Genomic DNA, 25,689 nt, shown 5'->3' on the forward strand with positions numbered 1-25,689 from the left:
AAATTGCTGCCAGAGTATGTTGATCACCCAATGATCCCGTGTACAAATGCCATACCAAGAAAACCAAAAGAGTTTGTCCATAAACTGGTCATCCATTGGTGCTGACCGAGACTCCCCTAGCAAATGTGCATGCTCAACTGCTAGGTCAACTGCACCATCTTGGTTGTAGTCAACTGGCATACATGGGAAATGATAGGTAGTCCCTCACGGATCCCAAGGCCATTCGGGGCTTCCAAGATCCCCAGTGCCTGGAAACTCTTGCTGAGATCCACCTGGGTCCACTACCATCTCCATAGTCCACTCCACCGAGTACCGACTCAAAATCTCTTGCCACCCAACCCCAAGAGAGGGATCGAATGCACGAACTTCCGCACATAGAACAACCCCAGCATGCAGGTGTTGCACCCTATGCAACTCAGGTCGTCTCATCTCGCTATCCTGGTCAATACATACAATCTGACTAGGTAGCTCTGTCTCCCTTTGTCCAATGGGCCAAGGTAACCTAACAGTGCTGCCAACCCCGTCTATGTATGCCCGAAGAGGGCTGCTCTCACGCTCCAACATGCACTCTAGCTGCACCAGTAGGGAATCCAACTGCTCCCCAACGTGAGTCAATTTGGTTGTGGACTTGGCACAAACCGCTCTCATGCCCTCCAGCTCCTCATTCTGCTGCAGAATCGCCTCTCACACTAACGCGGCCTTCCTTTTTAATGCTAGAAGGTCGGCCTGAAACTGATGGAACTGTCGTGGGCATCTATCACCTGTAAACTCAGTCACGACTCCAGATACCTCAGCAACTGTTGGCATCTCGTCTAGGGATGGCACCCCTTCAACAAATGGCTCTATGCGAGTAGGCTCTATCCTCTCCACCAGGGTGTCAACTGGGGCTATCAAAGAGGTCTCTAATAAAGGTGACTCTTGTGCCACACCGAGTATATCGATGTGCTCCTCAGCATCCTGTGGGATCTCAGCATCATGCTCAACCTCCTCCTCAGGCTCCTGATATCTAAAGCCAGGTCTCCACTAGCAAAAGCACCCCCTGGTCTCACCCTCTAACCTTCTTTGTCTTGTCTGCTCTTTTTCAGGAGATCTGGTGCCCTGATCTGGTCGACTTTCACCACACGATGTAGATGGCTACACCCCCACGGCCTGCTCACTGCTAACGTCTTTGTTGTAAGGGTGAGGATGGGTTTGGTCTGTCACCCTCCTCAACTGGGCCAACCTCTCATCGTCCCAATGAATTCTACCCCAAAATTTATGCATACTGGATTTCCCTTGAACCATGTCTACAGTTTCACCCGTCATTGTGCACTCATACCCAAAGCTTCCATATTCTGGCTAATTTCCCACAGCTGGGCCAAGATCATGCTCTGATACCATTGTAATGTTCTAAACTTAAATAAATAGAGATATGCAAAGCAAAAACGCTTTATAGCACAAAAAATTTAAACAATCAGCAAATGCGCATAAAAACTCTGAAATTAAGAACGAGCTGAGCCATTTTATTAATCAATGGAGCAAGTACAATAGCATGGACAAATGCACCTGGGCTTGCCTCATTGGCAAGCATGACAAAACCCAGGTGATAATACAATGATCTCAAACGCTGGAAATGGCTGCTCCTCTAATGCTCTGCGCTACCCAGGAAACTTTACTGTTGCCTGGAAAGGGACTGCAAGAAACTCCTCCTCTGATGCTCAGAAAATGATGAAACTTCAGCCACAAACTCCTTGGCCAAAACCCAGAAATGGTTTGGCCCGATTTGGACTTCCCAAAATTGACCCCCAAAGGCACTATCAAATCCCCAACAATTTTACACTGTCTGATGCAAAGATACGGCTTAAAACCCCAGCTCTATTACTGAGAAAATTATGAAACTTTATATTTGGGATCCTTTTCAAAAACCTAGAAAGGATTTTGGCTAGTTTAGACTTCTGAAATTCAACCCCCTTGGAGCCCAACCTCAGCTGCAACTGCAAAACTCGGCTTGCTGGAAACTGCCTGTAAATCCTCCCAGAAATGCCCCCAAAGTGTTGGGCTGACCCTTGCTATCCAATCCTTGAATTCCCGGGTGAGCTCTTGGCCTAAGACACCTGCTCCTAAGCTCCATGAAAAATTGTTGAGTGGCCTATGTGTTGTCCCCTAGCCCAGCGATTCGAACTGCTGGAATGCTGGTTGTAAAACTCAGCAAGAATGTTGGTTTATTGCTGCTATCTCAGCTCTCTAACTCCCTGACAAACAATCTGATCTTTGTTGGTGTCTATCTCCCTTTGTGTATTCTCTGGCTATCCAGAAATACACACTCCCCGCTCTGCGTTGGTTGGTGGTGCTATGACGCTACCCCGGAACTCCTGAAATCCTTGTAGAACTGCCTCTCTAGGGCAGGCACGGATGGTCCCTCGAAGTAGAGGTTGAATCTCCCGCTTGATAGATTCGTCGCTAAACAGTCAGTTGACTCAGCTAAACAACAGAGTAAACCGTCAAGTGATTTTGTTTGCAAGATGTATGAATCCATCCCAAAATGAGAGTTGCTCCCTCCTTATAACTCCTTGGGCCTCCCTTGCCTCATGTGGTCCCCTCCATCCACCTATTCGATTTTCCCTCCAAGCTATTTGAATGGGCCAATTCAAATTCCCATGTGGGTGGCCCACACATTCCACTAGCAACCAAATTAAGTCGAATTGCCTCCTAAGTCCCTAAGTCGAAAATGATGGGTTCTCTTCCTTAGCCAAAATTGTGCAAAATTGTGTAGCAACACCCTGTTACAAATGTTTTTGAGAAGGGACATGACAGAACTGGCTAAGTGATTGGACCAGATGGCCAGTTTGTATCAGTTTGGTACCTTACCAATACAAATCAACCCAAACTGACCAATTCCAACCCTAATCGATTGGTCAGATCTGACACACAAAGGGGGAGTCCAAGACTCGTGATGGCAATTTTGGAGTGGTTTTGTAAGAAACCAAGGGATATTTCCCTCCTAAAATAGCCTCCTTGGCTATAAAACCAACCCTCCCCCTCCTAAACCCTAACCCTAACTCAACCCTAGCAATGTTGACAATTAATGGTAATGTTAAATACTTAAAGTAAAAGCATAAAAAGGAAAGACAAAGGAAATGTTAACTTAAATTTTTAACATTACCATTAATTGCTTTAGCATGTTTGACAGTGCCCAAAGGGGTTGGATCCAATGGTGAAAAGCAAGTAGTTTTTCATCGTTGGGTAAGGTTCAATTCCCATGAGGGCCTTAACCTGAAGCCATGGGGACACCTTATTGTAGTGGTCAAATGTGTGGTTGGGTCCAAAGGGATTATATTAAATTATCTTGAGACCACTACACACAGAAGTGGATCAAAGCCCACCCCCATGTCCTTCAAGTTTCAACCCCTGGGGACACAACTCAATTGGCAATCGTCGTGTATGAAGTATTAAACAAAGTTTGCGATCCAAGGCCATGTGCGAGGGCACGTGTGGTTCACCTAGCTTATAGCAGTAGCAATCAAAATTGACCCTGTGTCACACAAATACTAGCTCAACCCAATTGTCGATTCCTCTAGTAAAAAAAAGGATGTTTAAGAGTGGTTCCAACCTTGTAGTATTTCACATGAGGTAGAATTTCATATCCCTCTCATAATTTAGCAAACTTAACAATTTTCCAAATTTTAGGATTGGTAGGATTGCAACATTTTCATTGAATTCTATCATGTATGTGGGTATGGGATTGGCATTTAATCAAGAGCAAAAGCCCTTTATGTACATTGATGTTGGTGGTATTGAATGTTGAACTCCTCCGATGTTCATCATATTGATTGTTGAACTCCTCTGCCATAGCCTTAACAAAAAATGTACCCTTCACTCAAACTAAAACAATTGGTTGGGAATGTCAAGCATTTTCTACCATATTATATGGTTAAGGAGATAAACACTTCACTCAAACCAAAATCACTAGTTAGGTATGTTAATCTTGGTTGAGCTTGAGGAATCCGAGGAGTCTAAAGACTTTGACCTACATGATGTTTATGTAAATCCTGTTGATGATCCCATTTCTAATAGTGGTGATGAGTTTGATGAGTGATCATGTTGATTAGTGGTTTGTAGTAAGCTAGTGTCCCAATAGCTTATAGCATGGTTTTGGACTCTAGAGGCCATTCAAAGCCTCATTCACTATGTATTTTGTTGCTATATGCATTGCACTCGATGCCATTTTGATGTATTCACCCTCATATGGTACGTAAATGAGAACTTCGCATATTTTGGCTCTAATGGTTTTGAATCATGGTATGGAATCTTAACAGTGACATTTTCATTAAGAATTAATTATTTTATGTCTTTTTTTTAAACCCGTTCATTTAATCTAGTTCAATTCAATTTTGGTTTGAAACAGTGTTGCGGGGGAGCGCCCCCCCCCCCCACTCAATCCCGCTCCCAATCCGTGCTCTGGGCGGGAGCGACTCGGGAGTGGGTCGGGAGCGCGCTCCCTAAAAAAAATTTCGCTCCCTACCTTTTCGGGAGCGTTTTGCCTTTTTTGCAAAAAAAATTTGTAGAAATGTTCGAAATGCAATTTTTTTTGAAAGAAACAAATAATTTTTGAGTGGGGCAACTTAATGATCAAGTCTATGGCCCTAGTATTGATATGTTATTCATAGTAATGTTAAATTCTTAAAGTAAAAGTGACATTCTCCTTAATCTTCATTTTCATCCTTTTACTTAAAATTTTAACATTACCATAAAATGACTCAGGATGTTTGAGAGTGGTTCCGGCCTCATTGGATTTCATATGGAGAAAGTAGAATTTTAGATTTCATTCAAAATCCGGCAGACTTATCAGTTTTTCAGGGTTTCAGGATCGCGGGATTGCAATGTTTCCATTGAATTTTGTCATGTATTAGGGTATAGAACTCGTATTTAATCAAGAGCACTAATCCCTCTATGTACCTTAATGTTAGTGACATTGGTTGTCGAACTCCTCTATCATGACCCTCCTAAAAATGTACGCATCACTCAAACAAAATCTTGACTTGACATGCTATGCTTTTTCTATCTTATGTTAATGCTTAAAGGGTGATATTAATGACAAAGATCCCTATACAGATACAGAGGTAATGACAAAGATACCTCTGGATATTAATGCTTAGAGGGTGATAGTAATGACAAAGATCCTGATTTTTCAACAAGACTAAAAAATTAGACATTTCTCGTGGTGGCAAGAGGCCCAAGCATAAGAAATAGATAATAGATTTACTTCTCTCTAGTTTCTAGTAGTTTTTATAACTATTGACTCTTTCATATTTATTATGATATTTTTTTAAACAATATATGACAATTTAAGTTTGAAGTTGGCAATTATAACTCATTAGTAATGGATTATGAATATGATGCTTTGTGAAAGTTGAAAGTTGTTTCATTTCATTTCATTCTATAACATTTCATTTCATGTTAGATATTATTTGTTGTAATGGTTACACTTAGCTTACAACTACAATTTTGGTGATCAATGATGATAAATGTTATATATTGAATTTTGAAAGCTTGAAACTTTAAGATTGATGAATCATGAGACTCAATATGTTGTATGTTACTATGTTACTAACTTGTGGACGTGGTTGATGAAGATTATAACTTCTAGATGATTGTTGTTATATGGTTCAATCTATGTTTTTTTATGTTTTCTATATCTAATTCATTATTCTACATGTTTTTGTTGACATATACGTATCAAAATATAAAAATATAAACTATATATATATATATATATAAAAACGCTCTGGGATTCGCTCCCAAACCGGGAGCTTCTGAAAATGTCGCTCCCGCTCCCAAGTAACACTGGTTTGAAACCAGTTTTATTGGAACCAAACTGGAACTAGTTGATCTGACTGTTTTGATGTATTCACCCTCACATGGTACGTAAATGAGAACTTTGCATATTTTGACTCTAATGGTTTTGAATCATGGTATGGAATCTTAACAGTGGCATTTTCATTAAAAATTATGTCTTTTTTTTTAAACCAGTTCATTGAATCTAGTTCAATTCAATTTTGGTTTGAAACCAGTTTTATTGGAACCAAACTGGAACTAGTTGATTTGACTGTTTTGATGCCTAACCATTTCAATTGATGGCATCAAACTAGACAATTTCTTACATTACAACCAAAAGCCCTCCAAATGCAAATTTATTAAATTAAAAATATATATATATATATAAGTTAATATTCAACCCTAAGGCCCTACGTATGCTATGTAATTAATGGTAATGTTAAATTCTTAGAAATAGAGGGATGAAAATGAAGATAAAGGAGAATGTCACTTTTACACCATTAATTGTTTTGGGATATATGAAAGTGGTTCCAACCTCATTGATATGGAAAACATAGAATTTTAGATCCTGCTCAAAATCCAGCAGATTTAACAATTTTTAGGATTTCAGGATTGGGGGATTGCAACATTTCCACAGGATTTAATCAAAAGCACCAAGCCCTCTATGTACATTGTTGTTAGTGGCATTGATTAAATTCCTTTGTCATGACCCTAGTTAAAATGTACTCGTTACTTAAACAAAATCTCAATTTAACATGTTAAGCTTTTTGTATCTTATCTTAATGCTTAGAGGGTGATAATTATGATGAGGATCCCAGTATACGCAATGATTTTGATGATTCTTTTTTGACACTAAAGGCCATGTGGAGCCTCTTTGTTGATGCATTTTTGGTTCAAATATAGATTGCACTCGGTGCTATTTTGGTTAGATGACCCTTACTTGCTATATATATGAGAAACTTTGCATATTTGTGTACAATGGTTTGGATTCACATGAATTTGTTTATTTTTTCAATTTGAATATTTATGTATTTTTTGGTTAACTAATTTCTGGGTCCAACTTGTTTCCAGTTCTGATCTGATCCCCAGCTTTGGAGTCAACTAGTTCGATGGCTAGTTTGGTTCTTGTATGAAACCCGATTTGATAGATGCCCAGTTTGAAGACCAAGTCCAATTTTTAAAATTGTGATTTGATTTTAGTGTAAAAAAACCTTTAAGACACTGTAGAGATGTTTATATTCAATTCTTTAATTCACTTTTCCATTACTGTTGTGAAGCTCTTCCTTCACTCAAAAAACAATAATTAACAGCTACTACGCATAACTTCTATCCATGTTCTTTCGGCATGACAGACTGAGATAGCTTAAACATAATGACTCAATTTAAATATGCAAGTTACTTCTATCATTCAAAAATTAAAACATCGTAATATGATTACCATTTATAAGTCATACTATAAGATTATCACTTAACAACCATACTCTTGAACAAAGATAATGAATGCCCCTATTAGTTATGGTATCTGAATGAACAACATTCAGTGACTCACTCAATACATTGTTTAATTTTTGAGGAAGATGTGCCGGATTGAGAAGCTCTCTGAGAATGGCTAGGTTTTTCATCCGCAAGGAATTTTCTGTCGTCGCCGTCAAATTTCAGCTCGCCCCTGACGTAAACGATGGTCTCAGTTTAGGTGATAAGCATTTTCGCCAAGTGAATGGTTCGGATTGTGATTGCTCAAAAGTGATTATGGATAGGATATCGTTGATGCCATGCTATGCAATGGCTTGCACAGTTGTCGTCACTACAGGAAGCGAGGAGGGATTTTTTGGGTCACAAACGTGTGGAGGTCGGATCCCTTCCTAGTAGATCCGGATCTCTTGCATAGATTTAATAAAGCAATTATTTTTCAATTTTGTTGCAGATGTCATTTTCTTTCATGGATTTGGTTAATAGCGTGTTTGTACATCGTGGGTTTTGTCCATATATGGGATTGCAAAGCCGCCAAAACCTCAAAGAATGAATCTTTTCCTTCGCCATTTTAATCGTGGATAGGGATGCGACGCTTTCATGAGTCTTGACTCCATGGCTTCTACCTCTTTTTTTTCTTGCAAATCGGTCTGCAAAGCAGACGGAAGAAGCCATATATGGTTATGAATCAGGTGATGGAACAGAAGCAGATGAAAAAATTTCAGATTTTCGTAAAATCCCTTAGCGAAAAGACCTTTGTCTATTGGATACGGGGCGGGGACCTAGTGGAACAATTGAAGCAGATCATACAGATCAACATGAGGATACCAACAACACTCCAAGTTATGGAATAGGAGAGTAAAGTGCTACGGGATTCCAGTTATGGAATAGGAGGGTAAAGTGCTACGGGATTCCTGCCGGCTTGAAGACTATGGCATGGGAAAGGACTCGACCATCATATTAAACCTGCAAATGTGAGGAGGCTCTTCAGTCCACAAAAACCCTAATTCAAATTTTAGTGGATCCATATTGTTCGAGGATGCATTAAAAGGGAACAATGTTACTCAAGGCACAGCCTCAAAACATGCCAGGCGCTTACATTGTTGAGAAACCAAATAAGGTACCAGCCATGAATGTAATAAGTTCAAAGGTAAAACCTGATTTTGCATATCTACAAACCATGACATTAATATGTAGGTTTAATGGTTTTTTGGCAGAAACTAGAAGACCCCATATGCGTGGGTGCATTTCATATGGGTGCATTTTCATTGTCCAACAAAATGTAATCTCTATTTGTGTTCCAAAGGTTTTTTCGTAGCACATTTCGAGACACAGGAAGATAAGGAAAAAAATTTAAACAAAGGCCCATAGTTCTTGGGTAGAGCCAGGCTTTATGTTACCCCATGGTTCCTAGAGTTTGATGCAATAAACATGGTGGTAACAACAATGGAGATTTTGGTGAGGCTGCCAAACCTACCTCTTCCTTTCTTGCATCACCAGGTATTGGAGAATATCGAAAATATTTTGGGCGAGTTTAAAAAAATAGACTAGGACAGAATGTCAAAAGGTATCTTCATCTGTGTAGAGATTGACCTTAGGAAAGGTCTTATCGATCATATTCTTATAAAACATGAAAACTTTCAATGAACACAGGGTTTAGACTATGAAAATAGAGCCTTCAGACCAGTTTTCAAGCTGGTCATCTTCATAATTCTTGTCCACAAGAAAAAAACTCACGCGAAAAGAAAAGAGACAAGCCCCTAACCAAAGGGGATGGCAGTTTACAAACCACATTGAAGATGAAGAAGAGGAGATGGAAAGACATCATCCAAACACAGCAACACAGACTCAATCTGGTCACCAACCAAATGGGTGTGAAGGGGACAGGTCCGGATCAATATAGATTATCCAGAGAGGTATTGAATCAACATAGATCATAGCTCCAGCATAGAAAGACGGGAATCTGCCCATGGATAAGGATTCAAGAAGCATAAAGAGAGCTCATGTATCTGAGAGCTTGGACTCAAATAAAGATGTACCTCAACAAACAAATGGCAACTAAAAAGCAATAGTATCAACTATAGTCTGGTATAACGTGGAGAAAAAAAAAAGAATTTAACACTTAACCCCAAATTTTATGTATCTTTTCTATATATATTGTTTCCAAATAGTGTGGATTAGCCAAAAGGCTGATATATTTGAATGCTCCTGAGTCTGGAGCATCTGCATAAAGCAATTTTGTCCTTGTTTTCGGATTGAATAAAAAGACAATAATTCTATACAAACGAATTATGCATGTAACAGAAATATCAGTGCAATAAAAAAACACTTTCATCCAGCAATTCAAATCTCGAGTATAATGTACCAAAACTATAATTGTTTATGGATTTTAATAATATAACAAGCGGTTAATATATATTAAATCTATAGAATGAGCCTCTTGGCTCAAAAATTAAGAAAAACGCAAGAGATTTGAATAATAAATTACCGATATCGGCCGACGCATAGCACGAGTAAGAGAGGCCATCCTCTGGTCTTCTTCCTTTTCTTCGTCCTCCTGTATTCTCCTCTCCTCTTCTCAGACTTTTGTGATTTCGGCCGCTAGAACGCTATTATACATTAAAGAATGGACGCAGACTTCAAAGCCTTCTTAAAACCTCGTTCATGCTGCTGGGTTAACCCTAAACTAATGTATTTAAAAATTAAAAACCTAAATTAACATGGTGTACTTACAGTCTAGTCGAGTGTTTTTATGATTTTCTAATTTGAAGTTTATAAAGTTTTAAAGTTACTAAAAGAAATTGTTAAGTTGAGTTTAATAATGCTATTTATTAGTGTAAAATCGTTTTAATTTTAGACAAAAGTTTTTCTATATATATATAAATAATTTGTATATATGTGAAAATTACAAATAAAATATATATAATATTTTTATATATGTAAAAATTATAAATAAAAATAAAAATCTAAATAAATATGGTATGTTTATTAGTTTTGAATTGTTCATGGCACTTAATTTGTTGGTTATCCATTATTTTGTCGAGTTTTTGCAATTTTAATCAAAATTTCAAAAAATGTTGAATATTCTTATTTGTTTGTAAATTCAAAAATAGTTTTCTAATTTCTGAAAATCTTATTTCTGGTTTTCTAATGGTTGAGTGAGGCTTGATGTGACATAATTCTCTTGTGAAGGGCGATTTATTTTTGGTACTTGTCAGTGCCTCAAAAATCATTTTATAATAAAAGACTAATTTTGTGAGTGGTCATTTCATCGGTGAGTGCTCTGACATTATTATGCCTTACATTGCTACTGCTCTACCCTAATGATGCCAAAGTTGATGGGGGAACCAGATGCCTTACGTAAGCGGGGGAGGGGCTGAAAAAATATGTGGAAGAAGCTTTGACATATTAATTTAATATGAAACTGCTATGATTTTGTTGTGCAGAGAAAGGGTGTGTGAGAAGTGCAAGAGAAATGGTATGCAGAGAAATTATGTACAATAGAGTTTGTTAAAGAGTAGCAACTATATCGTCCACGGTGTCTTGGATAGACGGTGATCGGATGCTTTGTTAAGACACTCCTTGATGTGAATTCACTGGTTCGATTCCTCGCCCCGATTAGGAAGACCAAATCAGTTCTGCTGGCAATTCCTATGTTTCTATTATCAGTTCTCCCATCTCCTAAAGGCATCCTCAATAAAAGAAGAGAAATCTAGAGGAAGTTCTTATGGAATGGGGTAGAGGAAAAAAATAAATGGGCGCTACTGAGTTGGGATAAAATTTGCAATCCAAAATCACAGGGAGGGTTACGCTTGCTAGACTTAGAAAAACTAAATGTTGTCTATGGAGCTAAATTATGGTGGCGGTGGATTAAGAATGTAAATTTTCCCTTGCCTTCATTTTGGAAAGCCAAATATGCTCCACACTAGCACCCTCGGGCTTTAATTAAGTTTAATGATAGAATGTTAGGATCTGCCACATGGAACTTGGCTTGGAGTAATTGAGGATTGATATAGGAGCAATGCTTTCAGGAGATTTAGAACGACAAAACAATGTTATTTTGGGAAGATGCATGGTAGAAGGAACCTAAATTAGTCGGACCAGAACAAATGGCACTCCAGGAGACACTGAAAGTAGAAGGTAAAAGAACAATTCATCAGTAATAGGACCTCAGGGGAGCCAACAAAAAATGGAGACAATAGACAATCCTAAATCAATTCACACAACAACCACTAGCCCAAATGGCTCAAGGCCTAAATGAAGATCTTCAGCTACAAAGGATTCTCCATTCGGAGGATGAGGATCAACTTTGATGGGGAAGACAGGAAGGTGGCCAATTTACTTTGAAGGAAGCCCACAAATACCTCATGGAGAATCAACCAAATGTTGAAGGTCCGAACTGGAACAAAATTTGGTCATCTCAGCAGTGGCTGAAAATCAAATTGTTCATTTGATTGGCAATGCACAAAAAAATCCTTACTTGGGAAAATCTTTGTCGCAGGGGCTTCTCAGGCCTTTACGATGTAGCCTATGCCAAAAGAAAGAAGAAATTATCAACCATATCCTGAATAACTATGAATACACAACTATGTTATGGGACTGGGTTACTCAGGTCTTTCAGAAGACAAATAGACAAAGAGACAATATTGAGATAACTTTAAACAATTGGAGAGGAGAAATACTGAAAGATGAAGGGGTTAATATTACCTAGAGCCTGAGTCATGATTTTGTGATATGGGCGGCTTGGAAAGAGAGAAACCAATGGATATTCCTAGAGAAATCCTCCCTGACTTCCTCATTAATCTCCCAAATCTTGCACCAAACATAGGGAACAATCCTAAGTTTCCAGCTGCGAAATGAAAATACAATCCTACAAAACGAGAAAGTTGAAACCTATAAACCTTATGTCTGAAAGGAATCCAACATTCGCTTCATAGGAGAAAGGAACCAAGAGTGCAGGTATTAGCAGAGTCTTGAACACCTTCACCGGTAGGTTTTCTAAAGTTAAACTTCGATGGTGCCACAAAGAGCAACCTGGGTCGTGCTAGTGCGGGAGGGGCAATACGGGACAACACTAGTAAAATCCTTCGAATTTACTAGTCAAATTTGGGCACAACGATGAACAACGCAACAAAATTCTTGGCTCTGGAACAAGGGCTAGACTTTTTGATCAGAGCCAATCTCCATCACTGCACATTAGAGGGAGACTCCACTTTGGCAATCAGGGCAGTCAGAAGGTTACAATGCGGCTCCAACTTAGGGAAAGTGACAAGGCATTGGCACCTGAGCCAGATCATAGAGATGATTCACGAACACCTGGATCGCATGCAAAACTTGGAGTTTCACCTTGTTCGTTGATGATTGCCAACAAACTGGTCGACAAGTTGGAGAATGAAGGGGCAAAGGAGTTGGCGATCCGAGGGGGTTTTGCATCGGAGGAGGTCCAATTAAGACAACTCAAGGATGAATGTGCCAACATAGCTGGGTTGGATATGAAGGGATGTGATCAGATGTGGACAGACACGGTGAGCAGGGTACACACCCCGGGGGGGAGCCCCAATAAGTGTTTAATGATTATTGGGAATTAGACGATGCAACTAACTTGTAACCAATGCAAGGGATGATTGTTACAACAAAGTGCCATTTTTTGTCGAGAAAGATAGTACGTGGAGATTAAAGGCTGGTGAGGTGGCAATAGAGGAGAGTACACTACTGAGTATGAAATCTCCTATAAACCAAAAAGCATAGACTTTTAGTTATTTCCCATGTCAAATCGTCTGATAACAAACAAATCTTGATCGAAGAAGACTCGGGGGAGGACGCAGTGTACACGGATGAATCTGTGTGATTTATCACACTCCGATATGGCAATAATGGTCAAAGTAAGCAAGTTGGAGAGTAGTGGGAACTTTGGGCTTTAGACATATGCTGCTATTTATTACCCACCCCCCCCCCACCCCTACCCAGCCCCCTTACTGGTATCTCATTCATAGAGAACTGTGATTCCTTAAGACATAATCTATATTTCTGGTGTCGAGAGGAACAAAGACTCACTAGAGTATGTAATGGGGCAGGAAGGTTTATCATCGGGGAAGACCCCGAGGAGGGCAATCATCAACTACTCTGTAATAGCCCTGGTGAAAAGTTCATGTAATAAAAGTTAATAAAGGAAAAATAAGACCACAGTTAAGGGACACTTATTCCAAGTTGAATGTTGGGCAAATATATCCTAGTGGACATCACTAGATGTGTGTTTTTGTTAAGGAAAATTGGCAAAGGCTAAGGCAAAAAGACATTTTTGGCACATTTATTTATGAAAATAAAGGAAATTAGGAGAAAAGTAAGGTGAAAGGTCTTAGGTTTCATGTGAGGAGGAAATTGAAGGAAAATAATGGAAAATGAAGAAAATAGATGCCTCATTCATAAAAAGGCTTCTGGGGATTAGTTGGTAACCTTTTGTCAGTTCAAGTTTGGAGCTCTCTCATTATTCTCTCTCTCCCTCTCTCTCTCTCACTCTTGATCACTTAGAGTTTTCTTGGAGCACTCTAGTTTGGATCAAGGAAGGAAAAGCAAGCAAAGGAAAGGAAAGCATGACTCAAGAAGCTTAAGCAGGAATACTTGTAGGTAACCTTTTGCATGTGTGATTTCCTAGGTGGTTTGGACATGCATGGCTTTTCATGTTGGTGTATGGTTCTCTTTTTGTCGGTGGCATGGTTTTGTTGCGTTATGACAATGGTTTTTATTCTAGCCTAGCCTTTTTCTGGATGCCATGGTATGTTGGGATGTTATTTCAATTTTTGAGCTTTGGAATTGCCGGATGGATTTCAGAATCCGAGGCAGAGGTGGTATCAAGGTTCATTCCTAAAGGACTAGGAATCCCTTGACCGGTTTTGGTGGTATACACACTAAATCCTGAGGCAGCATTCTCGGTTTAAGGCCTAGTGATCCAGGGTTGGATTGTGGTAAAGCCTAAGAGACAAGGAGATGGAAAATTCCTCAAGGATAGTGATCGATTCCAATGGCATTCCAAGTTATGTTTGGTTGTGATCGGAGCACCGGTTTTGGTGTGATCACGGTTTGATGAGGGTGGAGGTGGTTTAACCTCTGGATTCCCTTGGTTGTTCTTGGATTGGTTTTTCTATGAGATCCCACATTCATGCTTGGAATATGGCACGGGGGTGACTGGTTGAAAGAGAGATTTGGTTCAGCCATGTCTATGGTCGGGTGGTACGTGGAAGTCTCGAACCTGGTCGGATTTGCCTATGATTAATAAAAGCTAAGTTCTCTTACTTTTGCACTGATTTATATGTGGATTTAATGGTTGTCATATCTCTAATATTTATATGGTTTTATGTTGGTTATAAGCATGGTTGAATGACTGGTTTATGTCATGGTTATTTCATATATTTACTTGTAACTATTAAATGGATGGATGCAAGACCTAATTGATGATGTAGTAGTTCAATGGAGAAGGAGATGATCCTTCTAGTTATGTTTCATAAGTTGTTTCAACTATTTATGCTATGTCTTATGTCCTAGACCCGTAGGTTACATTGATGCCAAGTGTTTGACAAAATGTCAGTCCCTTTTAGGGATGCTAAGGCCTAGTCCTAAGGGTGATTTTTGATTGATCAACATTGTTATCACATTTTTAATGAATTTTGGAAGTTACAACAAGTTCTGGGCAGAGATCGGGATTATGGGCTAGAAAAGTGGCTTAGATTTTGGGGTCGTTGGCACAAAACTAGCAATTTTGGTCCACAATCACTGGCATGTAGGCCTATGAGACCGACTTTGGATTTTTGGCCGCTCCCTTGCCCATAGCATGAGAGCGACTATGGCCTAAGAGCTGCAGAATAGCAGTGGGACCCAGGGACAAGATGTATGAGTGGTTGATTTGTCTCCTAAGGGTTCTGTTGATGATGTTGGATGATTGCATGTGATGTTCCGTCAATTCCACTTCCTTAAGGTGACATAGGAGGTTGAATATGTCATAGTAGCATCTCTCCTCGTGTTTACCCCTGTTGGCATGGATATTTTGGGTAGACCTGGGAGGAGGTGTTACAGATTGGTATCAAAGCATGGTTACGCTCTCTTTTGGTTATATGTGGTGCTACATATATGGGTGAATGTGTTGGTCATGCATGCATGTCAGTTGCATGTGTGGCTCTTACACTTGTGTTCCATGTGCTTGTTGCACTGCATCATATTTATCATGGTAGTAGTAAGGTTATCATGAGGAACTTGATGTCGGTTTTATGGAATGCATTGTCATGAGTATATAACTGGTTATACAATTATATGCAACTTGATTACATCCTTGTACGTTGGGTTGCATTATTGGTTATTGGATTACATGCATTACTCTTGTAGGTTGATTACAACAATTGATCGCTTATGCTCGACTACACGCGGTTATGTGTATGCGTAGTTGATTAGGCATTGCTTATGTAGGTGGATAGTTGCATGAGGCAATGTGTATACTAGAGTAACGATTGTTGTCATGCATGAGGTCATGGCATGCATTGTTGATATGGGCTTGCATTGATGACTAGACCCTAGTTAGTATGATGGTTATGTGTTGATCCACTTATTCATATATGTCTATATGTTATTATGGTTACGTTGTACATGCATCACGCTGATTTAATAATCTTGCAGATAAGGTATCCTCCCTGAGTTATGCTAAGGTACGTTGGTCTATGGTGATTTGGTTTAGATGACATAGTATACTTGCAGGAAAGAGATCAGATGGCCAGCAAGGTGGTAGCCTACATAGAATCTCCTTATGAATCAGATGGGCAGCGTGGTGTGGGGCACTCTTCTGACTCGGAAGACACATTGAGAATCTTGAAGCAAGAAATAAGGAGTTGCAAAGCGGACAATGACAAAATCATGCAGGCACAAGAGAAACAAGCAGAGGTGAATGCGATATTACTTCAAAGTTTGTCAGATTTGCAGTGACAGGTACCTGTTTGGATCAGCCATGAACATGAGGACATAACTAATGGGGCATATGTCAGCAAGTCTCATAATAGACATAGGTCAGATAAATTTGACACTATCAGAGATGGTAGGATGTTGGACACTTCGGATAGGAGGGGTGACAGACACAGGTATTACTCTAGCTCTAGTTGTGATAGACATCATGATCATCATCGTTTTCATCCATACGGGAGGAATGATAGGGTATACTTGCCAAATGAGTTTAAGAACGCAAAGCCACCTACCTTTGATGGAGAAATGAAGAAATCACAAGATTTGGAGGCTTGGTTTCTTGGCATGAGGAAATTCTTTAGATAGCATGATTAATCAAAAAACATGAAAGCAAGGATAGCCCTTTTCAGTCTCAAAGGTAAAGCAGATACTTGGTGGGAAGACGTGAACATTGTCAAGGACATGCATGAGGATGATTTGACTTGGCTTGCATTTGAAAGGCTCTTCAAGAAGAAGTACTTGTTTGAGAGGTATTATGATTATAGAGCTAAGGAGTTTTATGAGTTGCGGATGGGTTCTATGATAGATGAGGAGTATACTAGTAGATTTTTGGAGTTGTTGAGATATGTGCCTTCCCTCAGAGAGGAGAAGACCAAGGTTAAGAGATTCATCAGTGGATTATCAGTTGCATACATAGACCAGATTGAGTTCGATGAGCCTATATCATTGGAGGAGGCCATTCGAAAGTTGAAGCATTGTCATGAGCAATCGAAGCACAAAGTTGAGCTGAAACATGACTTGAAGAGAAACAACAAAGCTAAAGGAAAATGGCCACCAAAGAAAGGAAGACCTCAAGATGCAAGTGAGAAAGATAATGTAATTCTTTACAAGAGATTCAATACAGATAAGAATGGACATGGAGAGAAACATGATTGAGGTCGTGGTAGGGAACCATTGCAGTGTTGGATATGTGGTAAGGATCATCGTAAGAGGGATTGTCCACAATATCAGAGTGGTGGTAGACCCCAGATCTACAGTGCTCAGGTGGCATATATAGTTGGTGATGTTGGTCATAACATTCCTCAGATTTATGTAGTTGTGGACAATAGGCAAGTAGATCATTAGGCATCAATCATTGAGATGGATGGTAAACTTTGTGATCAAGTTGTTTCTATTTTGATTGATCATGGATCTAACTATAGTTATATTAATCATAACCTGGTGGATAACTGTGGTTTAAGAAAAGAAGTGCATCCAGAATCTTGGTTGGTACAACTGGATAAAGGTACAAAGAAGCGAGTTTACCATTGGGTAAGAGCTTGTGCATTTGAGTTAAATGGTATGCCTACAACAACACATTTGAATGTATTGTTGTTGGGATCATATAGTATGCTTTTGGGTATGGATTGGTTATACCTTCACAGAACCAAAGTGGATTGCTTCGACAAGGCCATTGAGTGTATGGATGATAGTGGGGAAAAGAGGACCTTGCATGGAAAGAAGAAGCCTACATCAGTGAGGATGGTTACCGCTATGCAGGCTAAGCGTAGTTGTAGAAAAGGTTATGTGATGTTTGCAGTACACATTTCTAGTGACAAGGGTAACGAGGTTGAGGATGCAGATGTTTTAAGTAGGTACTCAGTTTTCTAATAGTTTCAGGATGTATTCCCTGAGGACATTACAGAGTTGCCACCTCACAGGGAGGTATACTTTTCTATTGAGTTAGTGCTAGGGGCAGCTCCAACATCGAAAGCACCTTACATGATGAGCACACCTGAGTTGGTAGAGTTGAAGTTGCAGCTAAAAGAAATGTTGGACAAAGGATACATCAGACCTAGTGTATCACCTTGGGGCGCACCAGTGTTGTTCGTAAAGAAGAAAGATGGTACTCTTAGATTGTGCATCGACTACAGGCAGCTGAATAAGATAACGATCAAGAATAGGTACCCTTTGCCAATGATTGATGATTTGTTTGATCAACTAAAGGGAGAAGTAATGTTATCTAAGATCGACTTGAAATCGGGATACCATCAAGTATGCATCAAGGAAGAGGATATCTTCAATACTACATTCAGGACTAGGTATGGGCATTATGAATTTGTTGTTGCTCCATTCGGTTTGATTCATGCTCCAACTACATTCATGTGTGTGATGAATAGTGTGTTAAGTCCTTAAAGTTTGTTATTGTATTCATCGATGACATATTGGTATATTCTAAGAATGAGGAAGAACATGCCGAAAATTTAGCAGCAATGTTGAGATTGCTAAGAAAGCATCAGTTGTATGCTAAGCTAGCAAGTGCAACTTCTTTTACACTGAGGTACACTACTTGCCATGTTGTCTCCAAGGAGGGCATAACAGTAGATCCAGAAAAGATAAGGGCCATCATGGAATGGACAACTCCTAAGAATGTAGATGAAGTGAGATCATTCATGGGATTGGCAAGTTACTACAGGAGGTTCATCAAGAACTTCTCATGAATTGCATATCCTATCACATCATTGCAATGGAAAGGTAAGAAGTTCGAATGGACGACAGAATGTGAGGATAGTTTTGAGCAACTTAAGAAGTTGTTGACACATGCACCAGTGCTAAAAATTGCAGATCCAGACAAAGAGTTTGTAGTATGCACAAATGCTTGCAAGAGGGGACTTGGTGGAGTTCTCATGCAAGAAGGACAGATAGTGTGTTACAAGTCACGGAAACTGAATGAGCATGGGAAGAACTATCCAATGCATGATCTTGAACTAGCAGCGATTATACATGCATTGAAGATGTGGAGACATTATCTTCTGGGCAGGAGGTTTACATTGATGAGCAATCATAGTGGGTTGAGGTATTTGTTTGACCAGTTGAATCTAAATGCCATGAAATCTAAATGGTTGGCTACCCTTAGTGAGTTTGACTTCGAGATCAAATACATCAAAGGGATGGAGAACCGAGTTACAGATGCTCTTAGCAGGAAGGTACAGGTAAATCAGATAGTAGCTATAAGCTCCTAAGGGACAAAGTTATAGGACAGGATCTTGCAGGCAGGACAATGGGATGAGAAATACATGGAGATCCTACACATGTTACAACTGAGTACAGGTATAGGTGCAGGTACATGTACAGGTGCAAGTACATGTATAGGTGATCAGGATGTAGACTATCATCTCACGACAGATGGGTTGGTGAGGTTTCGAGACATGATCTATGTGTCGAATTACAATGAGCTCAAGAAGCTTATCTTGAGGGAGTTTCATGTGAAATCGTATTCGGGTCATCTAGGATATCAGAAGACATTAACGACGGTGAAGAAGTTTTACTATTGGTTGAATATGAAGAAGGAAGTGGTAAAGTTCGTGGCTAGATGTTTACACTGTCAGTAGGTAAAGGCAAAATGCAAGCATCTAGGTGGTCTACTACAACCTATTGTGATTCCGGAATGGAAATGGGAGGTCATTTCCATGGATTTCATCACAGGTCTTCCGAGGATAGTAAGGCAACATGATTATATTATGGTCGTGGTTGACAGGTTGAGCAAGGGAGCTCACTTCATTCCGATGAAGACTACATATTTAGCTAGTGAGGTAGCACAGATGTTCATCAGAGAGATAGTGAGACTACATGGTGTTCCAAAAATATTGTGTCAAACAGGGATGCAAAGTTCACTTCCATGTTTTGGAAGGAGCTATTTGTAGGCATGGGTACATAATTGGCCTTCAATACAACTTATCATTCACAAACAGATGGGCAAATAGAGAGGGTCAATAAGATCTTGGAAGATTTGTTGAGGATGCATGTGATGCACTAGCAGAGGAAATGGGAGGAGTATATTCCATTGGTTGAGTTCGCATACAATAATGCATATCAGGAGTCCTTAAGGATGAGTCCTTAAGGATGAGTCCTTTCGAGGTATTGTATGGACGAAGTTGTAACACTCCCATAAGCTGGAGTGATCCAGTGAACATGGTACTTATTGGATCAGACATGTTGATGAAAATGGAGCAAGAAATGTAGGTTATAAAGAAGAATCTAAAGGCAGTCTAGGATAGAAAAAAGAGTTATGCAGATCAACACAGGGTGTTCAAAGAGTTTCAGGTTGGGGAGCATGTGTATTTGCGCATCAAGCCCAAGAAAATCTCTTTGAGGATTGGTTCATGTGCCAAGTTGGCACCACAATATTGTAGGTCTTTCGAGATCCTTGAGAGGATTGGACCAATGGCATATCGACTTCCACTACCTCCAACAATGAAAGTCCATGATGTTTTCCATATTTCATTGCTTAAGAAGTACATAAAGGATGTTGATCATGTTATTGATTGGTCTGTATTGCAGGTGGAGCAAGAAGGAGAGTTCCAACTGGAGCTTTGGCACATATTCCAGCGGAAGCATCTCATGCTCAAGTACAGAGCCATAGAGCAGGTACAAAGCCATAAAGCAAGTTAAAGTGTAGTGGAAGCACTTTGGGCCTAAAGAAGCTACATGGGAGATGGAGGATCAAATGCAGGCTCTATATCCTTCATTGTTTGCCAATTGAGGCAAAGCAGTTTTGGTTTCATGTTGGTTTATGTTTGGCATATGTTTTCATATTTGTGTATGTATGTATATATATATATATATATATACCGCCATGAGCTAAGTTATAAAGATCCAATAAGCGGTATGGTTATTATCTTGTCATGTTGTCATGATGTTTTTCTTTTGAGCAGGTTCTTCATCGTAAATACTACAACGAGCTAAGTTATAAAACTCCATAGCCAGTATGTTTGTTTTTCAGCTGTTTTGTTGAGGTCTTGGTGTGGTTTAACACTGAGGACGGTGTTCCCCAAGGGGGAGGTTTCTGTAACATCCCTGGTGAAAAGTTCATATAATAAAAGGTAATAAAGGAAAAATAAGACCACAGTTAAGAGACACTTATTCTAAGCTGCATGTTGGGCAAAGATATCTTAGTGGGCATCAATGGATGTGTGTTTTGGCTAAGGAAAATTGACAAAGGCTAAGGTAAAGGCATTAAAAGGAAAAAAGGCATGTTTGGCACATTTATTTATGAAAATAAAGGAAATTAGGAGAAAAGTAAGGTTAAAGGTCACAGGTTGCATGTGAGGAGGAAATTCAAGGAAAATAATGGAAAATGAAGAAAATAGAGGCATCATTCATAAAAAGGCTTATGAGGATCAGTTTGTAACCTTTTTTCAGTTCAATTTTGGAGCTCTCTCATTATTCTCTCTCTCTCACTCACTCTTGGTCACTTAGAGTTTTCTTAGAGCACTCTAGTTTGGATCAAGGAAGGAAAAGCAAGCAAATGAAAGAAAAAACTAGCAAGGATCAAGGAAAGGAAAGAAAGACTCAAGTAGCTTCAACAGGAATACTTGCAGGTAACCTTTTGCATGTGTGATTTCCTAGCTGGTTTGGACATGCATGGCTTTGCATGTTGGTGTATAGTTTTCTTGTTGTCGGTGGCATGGTTTTTTCGAGTTATGACAATGGTTTTCAGCCTAGCCTAGCCTTTTTCTAGATGTCATGGTATGTTGGGATGTTATTTCGGTTTTTGAGCTTTGGAATTGTTGGATGGATTTCAAAATCCGGGGTGGACGTGGTCTCAAGGTTCATTCCCAAAGGCCTAGGAATTCCTTGATCGGTTTTGGCGGGATACAAGGTAAAGCCTGAGGGAGTAGTATCGGTTTAGGGCCTAGTGATCTGGGGTTGGATTGTGGTAAATCCTGAGAGACAAGGAGATGGAAAATTCCTCAAGGATAGTGATGGATTTCGGATGGCATTCCAAGTTTTGTTTGGTTGTGATCGGAGCACCGATTTTGGTGTGATCATGGTTTGATGAGGGTGGAGGTGGTTTAACCTCTGGATTCGCTTGGTTGTTCTTGGACTGGTTGTTCTATAAGATCCCACATTCATGCTTAGAATATGGCATGGGGGTGATTGACTAAAAGAGAGATTTGGTTCAACGATGTCTATGGTCGGGTGGTACGTGGAAGTCCCGAACTTGGTCGAATTTGCTTATGATTAGTAGAATCTAAGTTCTCTTACTTTTGCACTGATTTATATGTGGATTTAATGGTTGTCATATCTCTGATATTTATATGGTTTTATGTCGGTTATAAGCATGGTTGAATGACTCGTTTATGTCGTGGTTATTTCATATATTTACTTGTAATTGTTAAATGGATGGATGCAAGACCTAATTGATGATGTAGTAGTTCAATGGAGAAGGAGGTGATCCTTATGGTTATGTTTCATAAGTTGTTTAAGTTGTTTATGCTTTGTCATGTATCCTAGACTTGTAGGTTACATTATAGCCAAGTGTTTGACAAGATGTCACTCCCTGTTGGGGATGCTCAGGCCTAGTTCTAATGGTGAATTTTGATTGATCAGCATTGTTATCATGCTTTTAATGAATTCTAAAAATTACAACTAGTTTTGGGCAGAGGCCAAGATTCTGGGCTAGAAAAGTGGCTTAAATCTCGGGATTGTTGGCACAAAACTAACAATTTTGGTCCCCAGTCGCTGGTAGGCAAGCCTGTGAGAGCAACTTTGGGTTTCTGGTCTCTCCCTTGCCCATAGCATGAGAACGACTATGGCTTAAGAGCTTCAGAATAGTAGTGGGACCTAGGGACAAGTTGTCTGAGTGGTTGACTTGTCTCCTGAGGGTTCTGTTGATGATGTTGGATGACTGTATGTGATGTTCCATCGATTCCACTTCCTTAAGGTGACATAGGAGGTCGAATTTGATCATAGTAGCATCTCTCCTCATGTTTACCCCGATTGGCATAGTTACTTTGGGTAGACCTGGGAGGGGGTGTTACGTACTCTTCACAAAAGAACCAGAATGGAGACTGCGGCACGAGAGGCTGCACAGGCCTATGTAGACCTTGTCCCAGAAGTGGGAAAGGCCATTTTGGAAGTGAAGGAGAAAGAAGTCAAGGAGCTAAGAGCAAACAAATCAGAGGGTTGCATGGTAGAGGAGGTTGATTGGGTGATCGACATAAGCGTTACTCGGACCCGAGAAACCCTGTTTCATAAAACTATGGATACTATGTGGCACATAAAAATGCTTATGGGTAAAATCATTGTGAAAATAAGCTCTTTAGGAGCTCAGTCGAGTCAGTGAGATATCCTCCAGAGGCGAGTGGAGAGGTTGAAGACCCACCTGTGCATTTTGGTCAACATTGAATGTCATCAAAAGGACTGGATTGATTCTCTGGTGAAAATGTTTGACACATTCCTACACTATTTCCATCGTTTGGACATTCTACCTTGAAATGAGGAGGACCAATTGGCTACTGTTCGCCATGTGTGTTTGTGCAGCACGAGAGGAGAACCATTGTGCCAAGGTATCAACGAGGACCCTCCTAAGCAAGCATAACCCCTCGCGGGTGATGACCATGATAACTAATCTAAATTCATATGCCTATGTTATGGTTTTAGTATGGTAGTTCAAAGTCTTGTATAGTCTTGTTATGTCTAGTATTTTTAAGTGTCTAAAGTATGTTAGGGCCGAGCCGCTGGGCTGGCAGAAAAAATGATTCAGAAGTCATAGACAAATATGGAGCTACCCTTTTGGCTGTAAATTTTGTAAAAACTGGTCTAAGAAGAAAAATATCTGTAGTATTATACCGAGGAGGCCGATGAGAAAGAGGCTATACTGCAACTGGTCTTGTTTCTAGTCCCGCAGACCAGTTTCAAAAAACAATGTATGTAATTTTGTTCTCACTAATGAATAGAATTTTCACTACTAATTTACAAAAAAAAGAAAAATATATTAACAACTTATATTAATTCTAGCTACTTTTCTTTGTATGACTATATTAAATTGTTTGTAGATTATTGTATTATTAATCTAAAAACAAGGGTGACATGATTAAAGATTTTACAAAGTTTATGCCATTATGTTTGTTTGTTTGTTTGTTTGTTGTTGTTGTTGTTGTTTTTCTTTTAATCAATGTTATATGTGCAATTTCAAGGACTGACATAGCTCCTCACATAATTCTTTAACGGGTGCTAGCTCAATGGAAGAGGATCTGCCTTTATAGGCATGAGGTTGGTGGTTTGATTCCACTGTGCCCTAACATAAATTAATCAATGGTATTGTAATTTATTTTAATTAAATACTTTTTATATTGATTTATTTAAATGGTGAGATATTTTTCTAGTTTCATTGTTTTATATTGTATTTATATGCCTTTAATTCTAACAATTGTCTCTTGAGAGACAAAAATGAAATTGTGAGACAACAATGCTTATATTATATATTCGCTGTAAATTTTGTAAAAATTGGTGTAGGAGAAAAATATTTGCAGTATTATACCTAGGAGGCTGATGAGAAAAATGCTATATTGCAACTGGTCTGGGTTCTAGTCCCACAGATCAGTTGCAAAAAACAATGTATGTAATTTTGTTCTCAGTGATGAATAGAAATTCAACTGCTAGTTTACAAAAAAGAAAAAGAAAAATATATTAACAACTTATGTTAATTCTAGCTACTTTTCTTTGTATCACTAGATTAAATTGTTTTTAGATTATTGTATTATTAATTTAAAAATAAGGGTGACATGATTATAGATTTTACAAAGTTTATGTCATTATGTGTCGATTTTTTCTTCTAAAAATCAATGCGTATATAGGCAATTTCAAGGACTGCGATAACTCATCACATAATTCTTTAAAGGGTGCTAGCTCAATGGAAGAGCACTTGCATTATACCTAGGAGGTTGGTTTGATTCCACTGTGCTCTGACATGAATTAATCAATGGTATTGTAGTTTATTTTAATTAAATACTTTATATATTGATTTATTTAAATGGTGAGATATTTTTCTAGATTCATTGTTTTATATTGTTTTTATATGCCTTTAATTCTGACAATTATCTCTCGAAAGACAAAAATGAAATTGTGAGACAACAACATTTATATTATATATTGTGTTTATAGAGACATTTTTTTAAGATGCTTGCTTAAAGACAATATTTAAGACAATACACAAGTTTTTAGGTCTCAAATTAAGACAATTTCCCCAAAGATTATCTAAAATATTGCCTTAAATTAGTGATTGTCTTGTCTCAATTTTCACAAATATATATATATAAAGCTAAATAGTCGTAGTCTAACCAGACTATATTTTTGCCCTGAAAATCATGGAAATTCGGGCAAAATTTTGATAAAATTTGATAGAAATTTTTGTAAATCTAGGTTACAGCGGTCAAACTTCAAGGTTTTGGGTGCCCCAAAGGTTTTTGATGGTGCTGAATCCATTTCCACCATCAAAAACATAATTCAAACACTGGTAGTGCAAGATTTTTTGAAATTGTGTTACCCAAATTCCGACCACTTTTAACCATCTAAACAATACCTTCGCCTCAATAGACACTTCGTGCTAAATCTACGGTGATCCTATGCTCTTAAATCCTTTAGGAAGCGACACGTAGAATCTTACTCTCAAGGTGGAAAGTTACATCACTAGTATCAACGCTG

At 39.0% G+C, this 25,689-nt stretch overlaps 1 protein-coding gene across 6 annotated transcripts in view; it reads right to left on the bottom strand.

Annotated features, from left to right (window-relative positions):
- LOC149249088 (putative ATP synthase 24 kDa subunit, mitochondrial) overlaps positions 1–10,012 on the bottom strand; it is an 89,347-nt gene extending 79,335 nt beyond the window's left edge. Inside the window, exon 1 of one of the 6 annotated variants that reach the window (XR_016266730.1) lies at positions 9,773–10,004. Coding sequence is in view for 1 of the 6 variants with exons in the window: in XM_089458632.1 (XP_089314758.1) it covers positions 7,364–7,436 (73 nt within the window). In the remaining 5 variants the exon portion in view is untranslated. Of the gene's footprint in view, positions 1–7,363; positions 7,890–9,772 lie in introns of those variants that run through there. The other 5 variants (XM_089458630.1, XM_089458625.1, XM_089458626.1 and 2 more) reach the window with 5 other exon arrangements.
- Between the last annotated feature and the right edge of the window lie 15,677 nt (positions 10,013–25,689).

Source organism: Pinus tabuliformis, chromosome 7, assembly GCF_031772625.1.
Source record: "Pinus tabuliformis cultivar Carrire ecotype Pingquan chromosome 7, CPIR1, whole genome shotgun sequence".
NCBI classification, from domain to species: domain Eukaryota; kingdom Viridiplantae; phylum Streptophyta; class Pinopsida; order Pinales; family Pinaceae; genus Pinus; species Pinus tabuliformis.